Source organism: Pipistrellus hanaki (assembly GCF_964339955.1).
Source record: "Pipistrellus hanaki genome assembly, chromosome: 1".
Taxonomy (NCBI): Eukaryota; Metazoa; Chordata; class Mammalia; order Chiroptera; family Vespertilionidae; genus Pipistrellus; species Pipistrellus hanaki.
Window position 1 is genome coordinate 37,221,335 of NC_140503.1, and position 20,468 is coordinate 37,241,802.

The 20,468-nt window shown below is 38.1% G+C and overlaps 1 protein-coding gene across 4 annotated transcripts in view; it reads left to right on the forward strand.

Moving 5' to 3' along the window:
* FERMT2 (FERM domain containing kindlin 2) overlaps positions 1–20,468 on the forward strand; it is a 67,969-nt gene that overhangs the window by 39,848 nt on the left and 7,653 nt on the right. For all 4 annotated transcript variants that reach the window (XM_084877708.1, XM_084877707.1, XM_084877709.1 and 1 more), the window contains exons 4-10: positions 2,019–2,153; positions 9,560–9,785; positions 9,895–9,997; positions 11,436–11,543; positions 15,280–15,414; positions 16,094–16,143; positions 17,561–17,685. In XM_084877708.1, coding sequence (XP_084733834.1) covers positions 2,019–2,153; positions 9,560–9,785; positions 9,895–9,997; positions 11,436–11,543; positions 15,280–15,414; positions 16,094–16,143; positions 17,561–17,685 — 882 coding nt within the window. The remainder of the gene's footprint in view (positions 1–2,018; positions 2,154–9,559; positions 9,786–9,894; positions 9,998–11,435; positions 11,544–15,279; positions 15,415–16,093; positions 16,144–17,560; positions 17,686–20,468) is intronic.

Sequence of the window (20,468 nt, forward strand, 5' to 3'; positions counted from 1 at the left end):
AAAAATCCTCATTTCACATTCCCACCAGCTGGGTATGAGGTTCCTCCTCCACATCCTCACCCACACAGGGTATTATCAGTCTTACAGTAATGTTGGCTACTCTGATGCGTGCCTAATGCTATCCCGTGGTTTTAATTTGTATTTTCCTGACCAATAATGTTGGGCACGTGTTGCTTAGTCATTCTTGTGTATTCTTTGGCAAAGTGATTGTCCAAATCTTTGCGCCATTCGTCTGAGTTGTATGGGTTATTTTTATATTTTAGATACAAGTCCTTTGTCAGGTACACATATATGTTTTGTGAATATTTTGTCCCAGTATACAGCTTGCCTTTTTTGTTTCCTCAACAGTATCTTTCAAAGAGCTGGTTTTTGTTTTTGGCTTCTTAAAGAAATTTTTATTTAATTTTTTATTTATTTAAGAGAGAGAGAGAGAGAGAAACATGAATTGCCTCTTCACTCATTTGTACATTATTAGTTGATTCTTGTATGTGCACTGACTAGGGATTGAACTCACAAACTTGGGCATATTGGGATGAAACTCTAACTGAGCTACCTGGCTGTTTTTGTTTGTTTTTTTGTTTTTTAAAAGAAGGCCCTAGCTTGTTTGGCTCAGTGGATAGAGTGTTGGCCTATGGACTGAAGGGTCCCAGGTTTGATTCTGTTCAAGGGCACATGCCCGGTTGCAGGCTCAGTTCCATCTGTTGAAAATATTGTCCTTTCTCCTTGAATTGCTATGGCACCTTTGTTCAAAATAACTGACCACCTATATATGGGTCTGTTTCTGGGCCCTGTCTTCCGTTCATTTATATAGCTTATCACTTAGCCAATAATTGCAGTCTTGACTGCTGTATCTTTATAATGTCTTGAAATCAGGTAGTGTAAGTGCTCTAACTTTATTCTATTTAAAAATTGCTTTGACTATTCTAAGATTGTTCTTATTTCCACATACATTTTACAGTCAACTTGTGCAAAAAATCAAGTTGAAATTTCGAATAAGATTCCATTGAGTCTAGCTCATTTTGGGGAGAATTGACTTCTTAACAATTCTTGAAGTTCGTGGACATGGTAATATATATATAATATATAATATCATGTATACCTATCTGAATTGTCTCTAATTCCTTTTATTACTTTCATTTAACTATTTTGCCTCTAATCAGGTTCTCCACATAAATTAATAGAATCAACACAGAAACTTATAGCCATTTGATGCAAGGCAGAAAAGTTTGACTTAATTAAAAATTTGAGATTTGATGATATGAAAGTATTTTCATTACATTTGCTTTACATGCAGAATGAATGAGAACTGCCATATAATATAAAGCTTATTTCTTATGGTTTTAGATAAAAATAAATATATAAGTAAGAATTCTTATATTTTCTTTTTGTGCCATAGAATCACTATCTTGCCACTTTGAGGTTACTACATGTATTAGATAGGTGGGAATTAACAGTGCTTTACTAGTAGGGGAGGGTAGGGGTAAGAGGGAGAGATCAACCAAAGGACTACTATGCAAGCATATAAGCCTAAGCAATGGACACAGACCACAGGGTGGTGAAGGCATGAGTGGGGGGTAGGAGGGATATAGGGGGAATAAGGACACATATGTAATACCTTAATAAATTTTTAAAAAGTGCTTTAGTAGATTATTTTTAAATTTCATATTTCAGTCTTCACCAGTTAGCTCAGTTAGTTGGAGCATCATCCTGATATCCCAGGGTTGTGGGTTCGATTCCTAGTCGGGGTGCATGCAGGAATCAACCAATGAAAGCATGGAGGGGTGGAACAACAAGTCGATGTTTCTCTCTCTGTCCCTCTCCTCTCCTCTAAAAATCAATAAAGAAAAAAAAAAGTCATATTTCAGTCTTTTACATGGCATTAATATGTGGCAAAACAAGCACACATACACAGAAGGAAATTAAAAATTCTTAATTTGAAATGGGTTAATAGGTGGATTTACCAAATTTAAAGTGTTCAAATTTTCTCTTATTCTAGTAAAATAATCTTATCTTAACAGATATCAGGCACCCTGAAGAACTTTCTCTCTTGAAAAAGCCCAGAGATCCAACCAAGAAAAAAAAGAAAAAGCTAGATGACCAGTCTGAAGATGAGGCACTTGAATTAGAGGGACCTCTTATTACTCCTGGATCAGGTGAGTCTCTTACTCAGCAGGGGTTCGATGTGAGAACCGTGGACGGTGTGCCCAGGTGCCTCTTTAATAGCGAATGCATGGATTCCATAGGTCGGGAGAGGGGTCAGAAAAAACAGCTCCCCTTCAGCATCTTTCCCTCCAGCATGAAATTGCCACCAGGGTGTGCCATGTGCAGGTTACCTCGCCATTGTTAACAGTGGCATCAGTGAAGATGAGGCTGGTTCTCTGCTCAGGAAGAGTCAGAAAGGGACAGGACCGTTACTGGGCTCAGTTCTTGACTTTTCAGAAACTGGATAGTTTTTGTTTTCCAAATCACAAGAGAACATTTGTTTGAAAAATACAGAGGTAAAAGAAATAATTTGTAGAAGAAATGGACTTAGGAAACAAGTTATAGAGGTTAAGGAAGTGCCTTTGGAGCTTGGGAGTGAGGAAGGTGATGGGCACCGCCTGGGGGCACAGGGAGGAGGACAGGAAAGGTGAGGGTGTGGTCCTGGGAGGGAGAGCGCTGGGGTGCTTTAGAATTTAGTTTCTTTCTTCTGCATCCCGTGAAAACCGCCACTGTTTCGTTAAGACATTCTATTAATTTTTGTCTGGTTACTTAAATTCTCCTCTGTGCTTGCGATATGCCAGTCCCTTAGCACCCATGCCTCTTTTCCCTGATGGTTTGCCCCTTTAAGAAGCTTTTTCAGATTTCCTTCCATTACCTTCCCAACCAGGGTTAGGAATTCTTCTAATTCAGTTCATTCTCGGTTTTTTAATTTTGGAAGGACGACAATGATGGTACCAAAAGCAAACACTTCATATCATCGTGCTTAATTGCATGCCCAGAACTATTTCACACACTTTGCCTGTGGAAATTAATTCAATTCTCACTACAATCATTTGAAGTGGATTATATTACCGGTAGTACTCATATTTAAACGATAAAGAAATTGTGGCACAGTAAGGTTAGGAATATCTAAGTTCACATACCTGGTCACTTTTATGTCACTACTCATGTAATGATTGCATCTGATTAACAGTTAGATAATCCTTACTGTTACGTAGGTTGTAGGCTAGTTGAAAAACAGTTACTATATTTTAGGAGGTAGGGATTTAGAAGTCAGAATAATTCTGAAGAGGGTGTACTGCATTCAGTTTTTATTGGGGAAGTTTGTGAATTGAGCTGTTAAGTTCCAATGGTTAGGATTTGATGGGGAGAAAAGGCCAGTCCAAACAGAAAGAATGATATTAACAAACAACATGCCGGCTGAAGAACAGTACAAAACATGAACAAAAACCAGTTGAGCCAGTTCACGGGGGAGAGAAACCTTCAAGGAACTTCAGGATCACACTGGCAGGTAATTAATGTCAGGCTGAGGAGCTTAGAATAGTGCATTGTAGAGGCATTGGCTTCTGAATCTCTTACAAAATGAAGTCATTGTTTTAAAGAAATACCAAATCCACCTGTAGTCAGAAAACGTGTTGGAGGGGGTGAGGGGAAAGGTTCCAGGTAGTGGTAGAAGCTACAGATTGAGGAGGTAAAAGAATATGTTCATCATTAGAATAGGGCTAATTTTAACATTCGATTTAGACATATGATTTATATTGATAAAGGCACCTGACAGTTGACGTAATCCCTGCTTTCAGTTATTTTATATTTAAATGGAAACGCATCTGATTCTAACAACATAGAACTACATAGAAAAGTATATAGAGTGGGCAAAAGTAGGTTTATAGTTCATATGGAAAATCCTACAATACTTAGTAAGTAATAATGTAAGAGTAAACTGTTCCATATATTCGCAACTGTAAACCTACTTTTGCCCCACCATGTATTTGTGGGGTGTGATTTTGGGGTGGTTGAAATCAGGCAGATTGGTCTTAGAATTGCAAATTAGAGATTTTGTACAGTACCATTTGAAACAAAGGATGATGAATTTAGATGAGGGAAAGCCAGAAGTCTTTGGACTGAGTAGCTGTATGTTTTGTTTTTATTGAGGTATTACATACGGTAAAATGCATAAATTTTAAATTACTGATGAATATTTGCAGACATATAGACCTTGTAATCACCCAGGATATGATATAGTGTATAGCATATAACATGATACTAGCCACCCAGACTCCCACATGCCTTTTCCCAGTCGCAATCCCACAAAATAACCACTTTCTGCCTCTGACCACAGATTAGCATTTCCTGTTGAATCTCAGGAATGAATCATAGACTATGTGCTGTCCTGGGAAGCAACTGTGTTTTGAGTGAAGGAATTAAAAAAGCAGGTTTTAGTTATCTACTTTCAAGCAGTTTAAAGACATTTGAGGTGTTCCAACAAGGTAATATGGAATATTGAGAAAGTACACAAAGATAGTGATATGTAGAGAACTGATGATCTGTAGAGAAAAAAGTCCACTGAGTGCCATACACACACATAAAAGTAATATGCAGTTAGTTTTTAAAAGAAATATTAACTATCTAGTTTGCCTATTGTTTTGTGTGTTTTTTTATGATTTGTTAGGACTTGAATCAATTATTGGACCAAATATTGAAAAATATAATCAGTTGTATGTTGTGTCAATAAGTAGCATCAGGAGCGCATCAGACACTGCTCAGCACTTCACAAATGTTCCTCTGCTCAGTGGTGGTTAGGATTAGATATAATCTTCATTTTCTGAGGAGAAAGTTCCCCTTAAATTCTCACATGCTTCTTGAATTGTGAGCATCTCACAGGGTGCCCCTGGTCAACAGAACTATGTATCCAATAAATGGGAACGATTATTTAATACATACATTATTTTTTCATTTGAGCCTCACAAAACTCCTGCAATTCTGGTGTATTATACCTGTGTAACGTATAGGGAGAGAATATATAAGGGTTTGTAGTTTGTCCAAGGTCACAAAACTAATAAAAGGGGCAGAGCTAGGATTAAATCTAAGTCTGTCTGGCTACAACCATTATGTGACATTCATCTATCCAATTATATTTAAGGCAAATGTTTTATGAATTCTAATAGGAACATTTGGTAAAATATTAATGTGTAAATTATAACTCAACAGAGCTAATTTTTAACAAGTAATGCTTTAGGAGGTAAAGGATCACGCGTGTGAATTAATGATTCTCAGACTATAGTAAAATTGTTATATAGAATTATGATAAAATTCTATGAAATACTTTGCTTTCACGGCTGTGGTCAGATAGCACATTCTTGAGTGGATTTGCCACTTCTAGCTGTACCTAAGTAAATATCTAATTTCCAATTACCTATTGTTAACTATTGGAGGGGACCCATTGAACTAGCCTGATCCCAGGTCTGGGGAAAACAATTTTTCCAAAAATAAATTAATTTTACAGTATAGTACTGATGTACAAATGACTAATTTCAGGACGTATTATGTAAATAAAAATACAAAATGATTGCATCAGAATTTTAAAAAAAATCTTAGAGGCAGGAAAACTCTGGGTCCTAAAATAATACATACAGGAAGTAATCAGTATTCACTTGCTTTGCACTGTCAGGAAAGATCACTTATGCAGGATGTCTTTTTTTAACTGGAACTTGCCATTTTAAGCATCAAAACATTTTTTTAAAAATACTATTCTTAAATTATAAAAGTAATGCATGTACATAGCAAAAATTCAAATATAGAATTATGTATTCATTTTTGTTCTTAATGAAAGTGAGACTGTGTTACGCATTGTAATTTTTTTTTTCACTCAGTGATATAAATAGACCTCATATCTTTTTAATTTCAAAAGTCATACTTTAATACAGCCTTACGAAAAATTTAAATAGTGCGGAAAACTTATTACACTGAAAGTGGATATTATACTTCAACTTAATCTGTTATTCCTTTTCAAAAAAGTAGCCATTTAAAAAAGTATATTTTAAATTGATTTTTTAGAGAGAGAAAGGGGGAGGCATAGATTAAAACATGGATGAAAGAGAAGTATCATTGAACAGCTGCCTCCTGTATGCCCCCTACTGGAGATCAAGCCCACAACCCAGGCATGTGCCCTGAAGGAGAATGGAAACAGAGACATCTTGGTTCAGGGGTTGATGCTCAACACACACACACACACACACACACACACACACACACACACACACACATTAGAGGCCCGGTACATGAATTTGTGCAATGGGTGGGGTCCGGCCAGCCTGCCTGCTGGTCGAACTCCTGATTGAGGGGACAATTTGCATATTAGCCTTTTATAGGATATAGACTGATGGCCATATTATTATGTGTTCAGAGATCATAATAATCTGGCCACTCAGTGTATATAAAAACCCTGAGTCTTAACTCCGGTAACTACCGGAGGCTAATCAACCAGAAATCAGTGCTGGTCCCGCCCCCAAGCAAGTAATAAGGGGCAATCAGGCAGGCAGGCAGAGTGATAAGGGGCAATCAGATAGGCAGACAGAGTGGCTAGAGGTAATCAGGTAGGCAGATCAGCAGTTAGGGGCAATCAGGCAGGTAGGCTAGTGGTTAAAGTCAGTCAGGTAGGCAGGCAGCCCCTCACAGAGCTGGCCCCACCCCCCAGCATAGAAAGAGGGAGGCCCAGGCCAGCCAAGCCATTGCACCCCAGCCTGTCACCTGCAGAGGGAGGCCACGGGTGGCAGGGGATAGGGGGCAGAGCTGCACAGGTGGCAAGCAGTGGCATCAGCTTCCTTCCCCGATAGGCCCTGATCTCAGGCCAGGCCTAGGGACCCTACCTGAGGGGTTCTGGATTGTGAGGGTGCAGGCCGGGCTGAGGGCCCCACCTGAGTGCGTGAGTTTTTGTGCACCAGGCCTCTAGTCTAGAATAATCAGTTAAGAACCAGATTCTCCTATATTAGCATATAGCATTACCCTCAGGAGCTAATAGGTAGCCTGAGACTGCAGTGCTCATTGAATTCTTTATTTCTTCTCATAGTTTTAAGTTATCTTCCAATGCAGTTCAGCAAACTCATATTTTGTTGCTAAGATAATTCCCCATCTAAGCTTGTATTAGTTTTCTGTTTCAAGTATGTTTTAAATGGGGCAATCAGGAGTAAAAGCTAATTGGGGTTGTCACTGAACTGAGACTTAAAAGGAGTTTAAAGTGCACATACCCTCTGACCTAGCAGTGCTGCTGGAATTGGGAAATAAGCACAAAAAATGTGTATTAGAAACCTTTTTTTGCAACAGCAGTGGTCACATCAGTAACAAAACACTAAACAAATAAATGCACACTATTAGGTATGACTTAAATAAGTTATATTTCCCTGGAGGCAGTGATTATAGCTGCAGACTGGCTGATATACAGCAGGCTCAGCAACTTAATAGTTCTTGACATTGGACAAGGTGTTTAACCTCTTTGTGCCCCCTTGTGTTCCTCTGAAATGAGAATAATAAGGTTGTTGGGAACAATAAATGAGTTATTGTCATAGAGTGCCTAACAGAAATAAGAGTAGGAACAACGAAGTGATCAAATGTGAAGTGTACAAAGAATATGAAATTGAGAAAAAGAGATTTGAGCGAGAGGCTGATTGTATTAAATGTGTGATTTAGGGGAGTGTATTTTCTGCTTGAGAAACTTCATAAAGAAAATGATCAGTTCTAACTTTGCTCAAGTACCCTTGTAGTTTTTAAAGCTGTGAGTAATACCCTGTTTCCCCCGAAAATAAGACAGTGTCTTATATTAATTTTTTCTCCCAAAGTTGCGCTAGATCTTATTTTCAGGGGGTGTCTTATCTTTCCGTGCGCTAGGTCTTATTTTCGGAGAAACACGGTATGCCAGTGTTCTTTTAGGCCTAAAAAGGAAAGTTCATGTTGTTGCTTACCTAAGTTTCACGACGTTCAGATTCTACAAGTAGTTTTCGTACTAACAGTGGAAAAGCACATATTAGGGACACCAAGTCTGATATCCTGGAGCTAGCAAGAGGGTTTGTTTGTTCTTTTTTATTGTGTTCTCGTCCTAGAGTAGGTCATGACAGCCGCATAAATCTCTAGCATCGCCACCACTTTTTCATAGGTAACTGTTTCTATCATTGTGTGGCGTGGGGGTTAGGAGAGGAGAGAGATTGCTAAGCACATTCCTAAATCAGGTAAAGGAAACAGCCACCATTCTCCTATTATCCATTAATAGTATGACACCCATTTTGTTTTTTTAATATTACGACTGCAGTCAAAATAGAATTAACTGAGTTGGGACTTTGGAGGATAGGTGCTATCTGTTGACCAATTCAACCAGTTATTACTTAGGTAGCTGTACACCTAGCTCTTTTTTTTTTTTTTTTTTTTTTTAATATATTTTATTGATTTTGTACAGAGAGGAAGGGAGAGAGATAGAGAGTTAGAAACATCGATGAAAGAGAGTCATCGATCAGCTGCCTCTTGAACACCCCTTACTGGGGATATGTCCGCAACCAAAGTACATGCCCTTGACCGGAATCGAACCCGGGACCCCTCAGTCCCCAAGCCGACGCTCTATCCATTGAGCCAAACCGGTCTCGGCCACCTAGCTCTTTAATACCAAGGAATCAGAAGATAAAAGAGACGATATCCCTTCAGGGTTTTTCACTGTAAAATGTCCCTTTGTTGGCCTCTTTCCAGGGCAAAATTTTATTACCCCTCTTTAAAAATTTTTAATCTAGTTTTTTGTTGTTGTTGAGAAAGCAACAAAAAAGGTTGTTTTTTTTTGTTGGGTTACCCCTTTACTTTTAATATTTTGTTTGTAAATCTGCTGGAACCAGTTTAGCTATTCACTGGGAAAACATTAACATACAATTATTTATGTGAATTAATTCACTTATATTGAGCTGTCTTAAAACAGGGTGTGGATTTCAAAGGTGATAAACATGGACATATTTGTTACTAGACACTTGACCAAAGCACAGTTTCAGTTTTTTAATTGGACAGAAAACTTAACTGTACTTAGGTTTTATCTTCTAAGGTTCTTTACTCTCAAATCCACTTGAAATACGTACTTCAGTTTTTGATTCGCCACTAGGAAAAATCTGTTTTTTTCTTTTTCCCATTTCCTTTTCATTTTCACACTTTGGTTTCTGTCTCTATTGTTGCCTTTCCTTTACCTTCTGAATTCCTTTCTTTCCTTTCCTATAGGCACTGATGTTCTTTACATTGGCCCTCTGAAAGGTGAGCCTTGCCACAATTAAAAACAGAAAACACGTTGGTCTGCTTTAGCTGTATCCTTAACTTGCCTTCGAATTCTCTCGAACGGATTTCCTCCCTCCCCCCAGAATTTCCATCGGCTTAATTATATTCATTTGGCCTTGATATTATATGATCTAATGTTACACAAGTAGAGTGTTAAAGTTAATTTTACATGTTTTCAAGACAGGTATAGTAATGTACTAAGCTTTCTTACCATCATATCATGTGTTACTAAAAACTAAGATTCTGTACTCCCTACTTACTACCTATTTTTCATGTTGTTTGTTAGGAAGTATATATTCAAGCCCAGGACTTTATAGTAAAACAATGACCCCCACTTACGATGCTCATGATGGAAGCCCCTTGTCACCGACTTCTGCGTGGTTCGGTGACAGTGCTTTGTCAGAAGGCAACCCTGGCATACTTGCTGTCAGCCAGCCAGTCACGTCGCCAGAAATCTTGGCAAAAATGTTCAAGCCTCAAGCTCTTCTTGACAAAGCAAAAATCAACCAAGGGTAAGTTTTAAATCTACACACAATTGAGGAGTTTCTTTATCCAATTAGAGGTGGAAATGGTTTACTGAACGCGTGTTGCTTTGTTCCGCTGCCCTTGTTAACTGTCCAGGTGGCTTGATTCCTCGAGATCGCTCATGGAGCAGGATGTGAAGGAGAATGAGGCCTTGCTACTGCGATTCAAGTATTACAGCTTTTTTGATTTGAATCCAAAGGTACCTAGGGTTTAGAGGAATTCTTTTTCCTTTTTGTTTTATTCATTTGGATGCTTGTTTTTTAGAAGTTGGTGGGATTAAGGGAAAGTTTGTAAATAGCGAATCTTGAATCCTAAGAACCCAAAGGATTAGACAAAGCCATCTGTTTTTTAAATAAATGTATTGTTTTAGAATATAAATGTGAAAGTATAAGTAAATCTTTTTTTTTTTTTAAAGATAATTGAATTTTTGGTTGATTTGTATTTTAAGGGCACTAATTTGGTAAAAGAAACAGAATTGGTAAAGTTTGTTTTGGATTTTTTTTCATACCTCTCAAAGTGCACTTTAGGTTAAAGAAACATTTCTGAAAGATTACCTTTTCAATTACTTTGATTTCTAATTATATACCCAAAGAGGTTGCTTAAAAAAAAATTGTTCTTTAAGTCTGTATGTCTTTCTGTCTTATAACAAAACGTTGTAATATATTTTTACTATCAACTGATTGCTACTGAAACACTTTGTTTTCCTGATAAGATTGAAATTTACCATGAAAATATGGAGTATTTTACCCCAAAAAAGACATGGCACAGAGATTTGGATCTTTTGCTTCTCTATCATCTATGGCGGGGAGGGAGTCTCTTGCCTACCTTCTCATCCTTTCCAGCCTAGACTATAAGTCTATAGTTTAATGTATATTGTTATTTTTATTAAGTGCTTAAATAATTCATTATACTAATATAACAGTAAAAATATTGAACTATAAAAAAATCTTTGTTCCTTTTCAGGCCATATCATACCTAATTTTAGTAAAACCATATCATACCTAATTTTAGTAAAACCAAAATTTTGGGAACATTAAGTACATTTGCTGGAGGCAGGAAAGGGATTTTGTATTTTGTTAACATTCTAAGATTGTGTCAATATATTACTATTAATTTTTATTAACATAAATAAATAGAATTCAGTAACGTGTATAAATCTTTTCTACAATCTATATGTGGACCCACTATTTTGTCTGATTATGCTTTTCCGCAGTGAGCAAGATGTCCCTGAAATAATTTACTCGCTGATTATGATATAGTATGTCAAGTTGCAATAATAATATGGAAGAGCAATCCTTACCTTACTTTAATGTCTTCAAGTTAGATTTTGTTAAGGAATGTAATAACTAATGGTTATTTCCCTGGAAAATAACATACAGAATCTATTTTTAATATTGAATATCAATTTTTTGACATATTTCATTGCCATTTTTAATGCAAAATTAGATGCAGATTTATACTCTAATCCTATAGGTATATTTATATCTGTTATTGCATATTTGATAGTGAATAAAATCCCAGAAAAGAAAATTCATTAAATTTTTCTTGTAAAGCTTTAAAGTGAATATTCAGAGTTTTCAAACTATTGGACAATAAAAGTGATATATTATAAAAGAATTGTGTCTCTTTTGCTGCAGTATGATGCAATCAGAATCAATCAGCTTTATGAGCAGGCCAAATGGGCTATTCTCCTAGAAGAAATTGAGTGCACAGAAGAAGAAATGATGATGTTTGCAGCTTTGCAGGTAGTGAAGAGTATTGGTGAATGGGACATTTGCGGGGGAAAGGGTTGACTGTTCCTTTTAAATAGTCAAGTGGCATATTAATCCAGTAACATTTTAATAGTGCTTGCTTTTTACTATGTAGAAAGTGAATAAACTCTTAGGAAAGTAAAATAAATATTTGAATTTTGTTTAATATTTTGTTTTATGTAAGAGTTTAGTGATATACTTAATAGTTACTTTTCTGCATCCTGTAGGAGAGCAGTTATCCTCCAGCACCCCAGATGTACCTTAACCGGTTTTCCTTTGGGAACAGTCTATGTTAAAAGTCAGATTGCTGAACTCTTACTTGCATAAGTTCATAAATAGTTGGAGATAATGATATTTATAAAGTGGGGTATGGGAGAAATAATACTTTTTAAGAAGGTAAAAATTTAAAAACTAGTGAAACTAACCAAAATATCAGTAAGTATTTAGAGTCATAATCCTTAAGAATAAGTAGGTAAATTAAACCAGTGGTTTTCTGAATGTAGTTCTTGCATACCACCTGCTTCATAATTACAGTAGGACTTATTTAAAAAAACGTCCACTTCATCATGGCTACCCCTTTGATAAAATAACTAAGGTGGCATCCACAAATCAGCATTCTTAGAGGCACTGAGGTCTGATTAACCATTAGATTAATCTTTCTTATATTTCTGATACCTGAGTAAGGCTTCAGTAAATGTTCTTAGATATGGTGGAATTCTGGTTTCACCTAATGTATTGATTGATGCAGTAATCAAAACTGTATTCTGTTCTGAAAAGTTTTCACTATGATTTTTCCCCTTAGAACACAAAAATGCTCTCACTATCCCAAGTGCTTCTGTGCACTTAGGAAAGTTTTCTAGTTAAGACTCATAAATTACCCATTAGAGAGGAAGATCAACTAATTTCTTTGTAGTTTACATGATGAAAGAAGACAGTGGAAATGAAGCCCAGAAAAGGAAAATCTGTGATGACAGATGAATTAGTTTAATCAGATATTTTCTGGAGAGTAGTTAAGACTCTTCTGTTGTGCCTTTGGATGCGATTCAGACTGTCTGAAGAAATTGACTTAAATTCTGGAGCTACTTTATTTTGAAAGTCCCTCAACTTGGCTATGACTTTCTACCTACATCTTTCTTGGTTAGAATGTGGGCTTGTAATTTTTTAGTGAGGATTTTGTCAATGACAGAGTAATGATACATGTAAAATATACGAGGAAAATGACAGATTTTTTTTTTTTTTTTTTGTATTTTGTCTTTTTATTGTAAAAACTAGAGGCCCAGTGCATGAATTCGTCTGGGTGGGGTTCCTTGGCCTGGCCAGCGTTCGGACAATCGGGGCCAGTGTGGGCAGGGGTCACAGGAGGTTGGCTGAGGGAGCACACTGACCTCTAGGGGGCAGCTCCTGCATTGAGCATCTGCCCCCCGGTGATCTGTGTGCATTATAGCGACTGGTCAACCAGTTGTTCGGTCACTTAGGCTTTTATTTATATAGATAATGCATTCTTTTTTAAAAAACCAACATATTATAGCGTTTAGCACATAGTAGTTGCTCAAAAAGTATTTGTTGAGTGAGTATTCCTAGACATATTGTCACAGAAATGGGATTATTCTGCAGCTTCCCCAAACCAGTGTACAGGCGATAGTTCATTTTAGTGTAGTAAAAAACACTTCAGGGACCATAGATTTTTAATTTGTGGAGACTGAATGTCCCAAAGCACAGCTCTCTTGGGCTATTTTAGAATCTAGATTTAATGAGAGAATTTAATACTGCAAATCCTTGAGTTGTTAGAAGCCTTCCCAGAGACTGACCTGAAGGCTCGAGATAGCCAACCAGTATCAGAAGGGGGAAACTTTGAAAGTATGGCAAAGAGATGCCTACTGTTTATTTCATACATGGCCTACACTCTGAGCTATTCTGTCTTTGGGGCTTCTGGTTCCGAGTGCTGTAAAATCTACAGTAATGAAAAGAAAAAGTAATTCAAGTAAGAAGCTGTGGATTAAAAAAATGAAGTAGTTAATAACACGGGGTTTTGTGTGTGTGTTTTTTTAATATATTTTATTGATTTTTTTAATTGATTATGGTCTCACATAATTGTCCTTATTCCCCCATTCCCACCCCAAACCCCGTTGTCCATGGCCACTGGCTAGGCCCATATGTATGCACACAAGTCCTTTAGTTGATCTCTTCCCCTTACTCCCATCCTCCCTTACTTTCCCTCTGAGGTTTGAGAGTCTGATCGCTGGTTCTCTTTCTCTGGGTCTGTTTATGTTGTTCATTATTTCCTCTAGATGTGTGAGATTATGTGATGTGTTTTGTTTTTTTTAAAAAAAACAAAAACAAAAAAAACCACACACTGGTATTTAGAAAGGAGAGAAAGATAAAAACATCAGCTGCCTCCCACACACTCCCCGACCAGAGATCAAACCTGCAACCTGGGTGTGTGCCCTGACTAGGATCGAACCTGCAACCTTTTGATGGCATGGGACAATGCTCTAACCAACTGCACTACCTGCTCAAGACACTACTTTGTTTTTAAAGCATTTAATCGAAGAACTAATGCATCAGAATCACCTAAGATACTTAGTAAAACGTAGATTCCAGCTGAACCCCAGATTGACTGAATCGGAATCTCTGGGAGTAAAGCAAAGAATCTACTTTTTTAACCAGCTCTCCACATGATTCCTATTATATTCTGATGTTTGAGGCCACTGCCTGTGAGAGCCTCAGCCCACCTTTTCTCCATGGTTTGTGAGCTTGGAGGTTCCTACCACTGTAAGGATCTCATTTCAGCATAACTGAAGGCATAACCACAGACTTTTCATTACTGATTCACTAAATCTTAAAATACAGAGGAACATTGATAATTGGCCTCAGATCCCACTCATTAAATGTTCCCATGAATAGATTATATGCTGTGAATATACTTCAGACATTTGGAGTGCTACGTAGAGCTTTGAAAGGTAACTGATTAAGGGGTTTAAGGTGCTGTTTACTTTGTATAAGACCGCTGTAAGGTTTAACATCCAAATGTAATCGATCAATAATAGTTGTTCTAAGTCAATCACCTAAAGTGTATTTAAAATCATGACTAGTAATTCTATACCCAAAGATTTTTTTATTTACATAAAGGATTGTTATCACTACTTATGTGTATACATGTGTATATATCAGTATTTATGGGTGGCTAACATCGTCTTATCATTCTTATGTACGATATAAACAGCATCCCCCTCTGGGCGTATTTTTAGCATTGAATTAAGGAAAAGGGAAAGTGCAGCTTTAGCTTTCAATATGATCGCGATAACTAACTTTCCCTCTCTGGGTAACAGTGTGATTATAAGGCAATCGATGTTATTTCCACAAATGGCCTTATGCATGTTCTGTTCATTCAGTATATATAGGTTCAAGGCCCTGTTCAGGGAATAAATAGTGTGTGGAGGGTGTGTGTAGAGCTTAGTGAAGGATGTGTTAATACTCTAAGGCCTAGGCCTCCCATGAATTTATTTGACTATGCTCAAATACCCTATTCTTTTGAATAAATACTTATTAGCAGACTTAGGGCTTTGATTTCCGGTGTCGTGCCCTTTATTTTCCTACCATTCTAGTTCCTGTGTACTTTTATCTTTTCAAATTAGGTGATGAAAAGCACTCGCTCTAGCTGTGGGTAATAATCTAATTAAGTTTTACATTTAGAACGATCATTTAAATAAAATGTCTTTCCCGGTTTCAGTATCACATCAATAAGCTGTCCATCATGACATCGGAGAATCATCTGAACAACAGTGACAAAGACGTCGATGAAGTTGATGCTGCCCTTTCAGACCTGGAGATTACGTTGGAAGGGGGTAAAACATCAACAATTCTGGTAGGGTGAATCTTTTAGCCTGCTAACTTAGTTTGAATGATGCTTATTACCTTTTTGTCAATTTAGGTTCTGGTGAAGTATTAAGGGGTTGTAGAGAAATATTTAATGCTTTAGAGAGTTCAGACATCAGTGTTTCAGAAACTTTAAAAATTAATATTGTACCTCCAATAAAGGTACAGATCTTCTGATACTCTGCACATTCTCTTACAAATAGTAATAGAAGATTTCTGCAGAGGAAAAGTTAATCTCAAGTCATGGATAAATCCATTTAGTGCCCTCCAAATTTGAAATCGTATTAAAAAAAAAGGACGTTTTTAAGATATTAAGTTTGGTTTTATGGCTTTAACGCTTAGGAATTAGTTATATAAGAAACACTTCTCTCGGGCTGTTAGGATTTATAAAATTTCCATAATGTAGACAGTTTTACCTGCATTAGAATCAACAATGTATTGTGGGTTATATAAATTGCCATTTCATCAGATTTTATTAGCTTTTTGTGGCATTTAAAAATGCCTTTGTACTATATGGCTATATAATACAATTGTATCTTTAAAATTGTTGTAATCTGTATTTTAAGTATTTTTGTTAAGTAAGCTGGTTCTTGATATCAGATACCAGATATTAGAGTTTCTCATTTGAAGAAAAATAAGAAAAAGAAATGATTAAATTCTTTCCCTAGGGTGACATTACTTCAATTCCTGAACTTGCTGACTACATTAAAGTTTTCAAGTAAGTACGCAAAACAGAGGGATTCCAAATAATAAACGTCAGTTTTGTAGTTATATTCACATTATTGAAAATTTTGTTTGGCCAGTAAATCTGTAAAAACACTTTCCAAATAGAACACTGCATTATCAACTTAAAATTACAATACTCACTAAGTTGTTTTATCTGGTAAATATTTTTCTTCAGGCAAAAAAATAAAGTCTATAACCTAGGTTGCATTATGCAGATTGTGAAATCATGTAGAGAGTGATATTTCGGTATAAAGAAACTAATCTGGGCAAAAGCATAGTGTATAACGAACCGTTACTGCCAGTTATTTCCTTGAACCCTAGGTTCTGCTGAATTTCATTTTTTTCATGGAACATTTTATAATTAAGGCTTCAGTATATGTTATCTAATCTAGACTTTTATTTTTTTTTAAATATATTTTTATTGATTTCAGAGAAGAAAGGAGAGGGAGAGAGAGATGGAAACATCAGTGATGAGAGAAAATCATTGATTGGCTGCCTCCTGCACACACCACACTGAGATCGAGCCCACAACTCAGGCATGTGCCCTGACCAGGAATCAAACCATGCTCAGCCACTGAGCCACGCTGGCTGGGCATGTTAAAACAATCTAGACGTATTCCACAGAATCACGAGAGCTGGTCATTAAGGCAGAGGAAAGGAGAGGTGTGGAATATGACATGATATCATGGAATAAAACATTTGCTGTGGCTAAATATCAAACAGTTCAACATACATAACATAACGTTTCTGAAATAGGGCATGCTTTCAGATGCTGCTGTCTCTCCCCTGCCGCCTTTGCCATTTATACACCTTTTTCATCTACCTGTACCTTTCTTTATCTGCTCTCCTCATGACTGCCCTGTATTTGTTATATCTGACATGGGAGTGGCCAGTTAAAGTCACCATGGAGCTACAGCCCTGAGAGACACAGGCACTTGCCTCACGGAGTCAGGTGAGGTGAGCTCGCTCTAGTCATGCGAGTTAAACTCGCTCTAATCATGTGAGGTGAGCTCGCTCGCTCAGAGAGGCTCCAGGGCAGCCCTCAGACGCCGTGACCCTGTGGGCACTTACGGGACCTGGGATATTTCCAATTCCTGGCATTTACTTCACCTTTCTTTTCCCATCCTTCCCGTGTGACCGGCTGTGACACAGGCGGCTGCAGCTATGGCAGCACCAGAATGCTGGCCCTGCCGTCCTTCTCCTCTGCCCGCTCGCTCTTTGTGAGGGCCTCCCGCGCAGATGGATTGGGAGCGCAGGGGCAAATCGGGAACAGCAGGATTGAATAGAACACACTGGCCGAGGGGAACTGATTCGGCAGATGTAAAACCCGGCCTTAGGCGTTTAACGTGGTGAAGGTTGGTGCTAAAACAGAGCATTGATAACGTTATTTCATTCCATTTGACACACAGGCCAAAAAAGCTGACCCTGAAAGGTTATAAGCAGTATTGGTGCACCTTTAAAGACACATCTATTTCTTGCTACAAGAGCAAAGAAGAGTCCAGTGGCATGCCCGCTCATCAGATGAACCTCAGAGGTAAGCCTTGGCGTGACCACTGCTGGCGGAGAAGATTGGCTCCCGGCTCCCGGATCGCCGTGCAGCTGTGCTCCCTCGGGAGGCCGGTTCTGAAGTGTTCGGGAGGTGGTTATTCCTCTCAGCCCAGCCCAGACTCTTTGGGTTGCATTTTACATGCACATGTATTATATGTAAGGCAACTTGGACAAAAGCACAAAAGAAAAGGGTCCCCTAATTCATTTCACAGAAATGATTCCCCAAATAATTTCACTTACCACTTAAAACACAGATGTGTTTTTCCTGATCTTTTTTTAGTACGTTGAACGTTAGGGTGTTGTTAGTATATTTTAACAAAATTTCCAAATCTCTACTTTATCTGTATTTGCCCGGTAGTTACCTGAACTGTTTTAGAGTTATAAGCATTGTAAAAACAAAACCAAAACAAACAAAAAAACCAGAAAACCTCTGCTATGTCCAAGTGTTGGAATTCTGTAATTTTCCTAAAACTTTTCATTAGTCTCCCTACCTTTCTCTCTCAGTCACATGAATTTAACTTTGGGTCTCAACCAATGTTTGTTACTCAGAATCCGTTTTAGCTTTCTTCTTGCTCAACTCAGACTATCCGCTCCTGAATCAGAGACGAGCTCTGTCTTCTGGCCTCTGGCCTTTCAGGCCTTTCTGTCCCTGTTACATCCTCAGTCTTCTCCCGGATTGACTGAAAAGTCAAGTCCTGGTGTGGAGAACAACTCACAACTCCTCCCGCCTCTCCAAAGTCCTCCCAAAGGAGCACTTTGCGGGCACCTCACACCGAGGAAGGTAACACTAGAAGATCTAATGGCCAAGGCTCTGCCCTGCCACTAAACAAACCCGGTGGTTTTGGAAAAAATAATCTATGTGGACTTAAGTGTCTCTTCTCAGAAATGAATCTGTCGGACTAGATGGTCTAAGGCCCCTGAGAGATATAAACTGCAAAGTTCTAAAAAACTCAGTTTAGCTCAGCTGGCAGGGCTCAGTGGTTGAGCATCGACCTATGAACCAGGAGGTCATGGTTCAGTTCACAGTCAGGACACACGCCTGGGTTGTGGGCTCGATTCCCAGTGTGGGGCGTGCAAGAGGCAGCCGATCAATAGATCTCTCCCCCTTTCTTTCTGGAACCAATTAAAATGTATTTTAAAAATAAATAAATTCAGTTTAGCAAATGTGAATTGAACCCTTGTGCCACATACTGCTGGGTACTATTGAAACATGAGCAAGAACAAATAGTAGTCCCAACTGTCAAGATGTCTAGAGCATGTTGGGAAGATAAACAATTACAACTGAGGCAATAACTAGTACTTTAAAAATTAACAAGTCAAAGCGGGTATTGTTTCAGTTAGTCTTCAGGAATGGTGGAGAGAGTTGGGAAAGACTTCGCAGGGGAAATGCTGTTGGACTTAGGATCCAAAAGAGAAAACTCGGATCTGGGGAAGGAAGGAGGGGGCTGGGAAAAGAGCCTTCCAGGCAGAGACTGTGTGAAAAGTGCCTGGAGAAAAGCTGGGATGCAGAATGCAATCAGGATACTTCCCAACAGCTTTTGAAGCTGGTTCTGCTAACATAAGAGGAAAAGCAGGAGGCGTTGGCAAGAATTTGTGGATAAAAATGTTAAGGAGATTGTTTCTTAAACTGGCAGCAATGAAGTGCCACTGAAAAATTAACCTGAAGTGACGGCACCCATCATATTTATATTGGCTGCAGTTTAGAGGAATAATTTCAGATAGTGCTAGTGATCCAAGTAAGGCTATCAGTACGGATGGAGAAAGGTTACAAATTCAGTAGATACCGAGGAAGTTCAGTCCATAGACCAGGTGATTGACGCGGGTGGGGCCAGAGGGAAAGGACTTCTTTCTGGCTTGTGTGCAGCTCGGTGGATAGGGTGTTACTGCGATTGGAAGTGACATGAGCTAAGTTTGGGGAGAAAGATGAGTTTAATTTTGGGATATGTTAAATCTGAGGTACTTTGCCTTGGGTTGTGAGGCTCAGTCAGAAGGAGATTTGTCCCATTCACCGAAAGGTTGCAGGTTCAATTCTCAGTCAGGGCACACACTTAGGTTGCGCATTTGATCTCAGGTCTAGTCTGGGTGCGTGTTGGAAGCAGCTGATCGATGTTTCTCTCATTGATGTTTCTCCCTTTCTCTCCTTTACTCTCTCTAAAAATCAATGAAAATGTCCTCGGATGAGGATGAAAAATAATAATAAATAAATAAATTTGAGGTATTTGTGGGATATCTTTTTGGAGATGACCTGTAGGCCATTGGATCATGGGAGAGATCTATGCTGCAGATATGCTATGGTAGCAGTTAGCATGAATGGTAAATGTAGCCATTGGAATGACTGTCTAAAATATAAGAAGGCCAAGAACAGAACCTGCGGAAGACTCATTTTTAAGGATGCATATTAGAAGAAGAAATGCTTGTAAAGGAAACAAAAAAAAGTGTAAGATTATAAAAATAATATACAGTAGAAGCTAAGGTAAAAGTTGACTTCAAAAAAGACATAACCCAGCATCAAATGCTACAGAAAAGATAAAGATTGATAGCTTCCATAGATTGTTAGCTTCCACCACATGGAATAGTGGCCTTCATTAAGGACAGATTCAGCAGTTTTGAGTGTGAGAGTCAAAGTTACAGTTATTGAGAAGTAGAAAATAAAGACACCTTTTTAAAAATTGGTTTTAGATAGAGGAAGAGAGGGAGAGAGAAACATCGATCTGTTATCCCCTACATAGGGATCGAACCCACAGTCTTGGTATGTGCCCTGACCGGGAG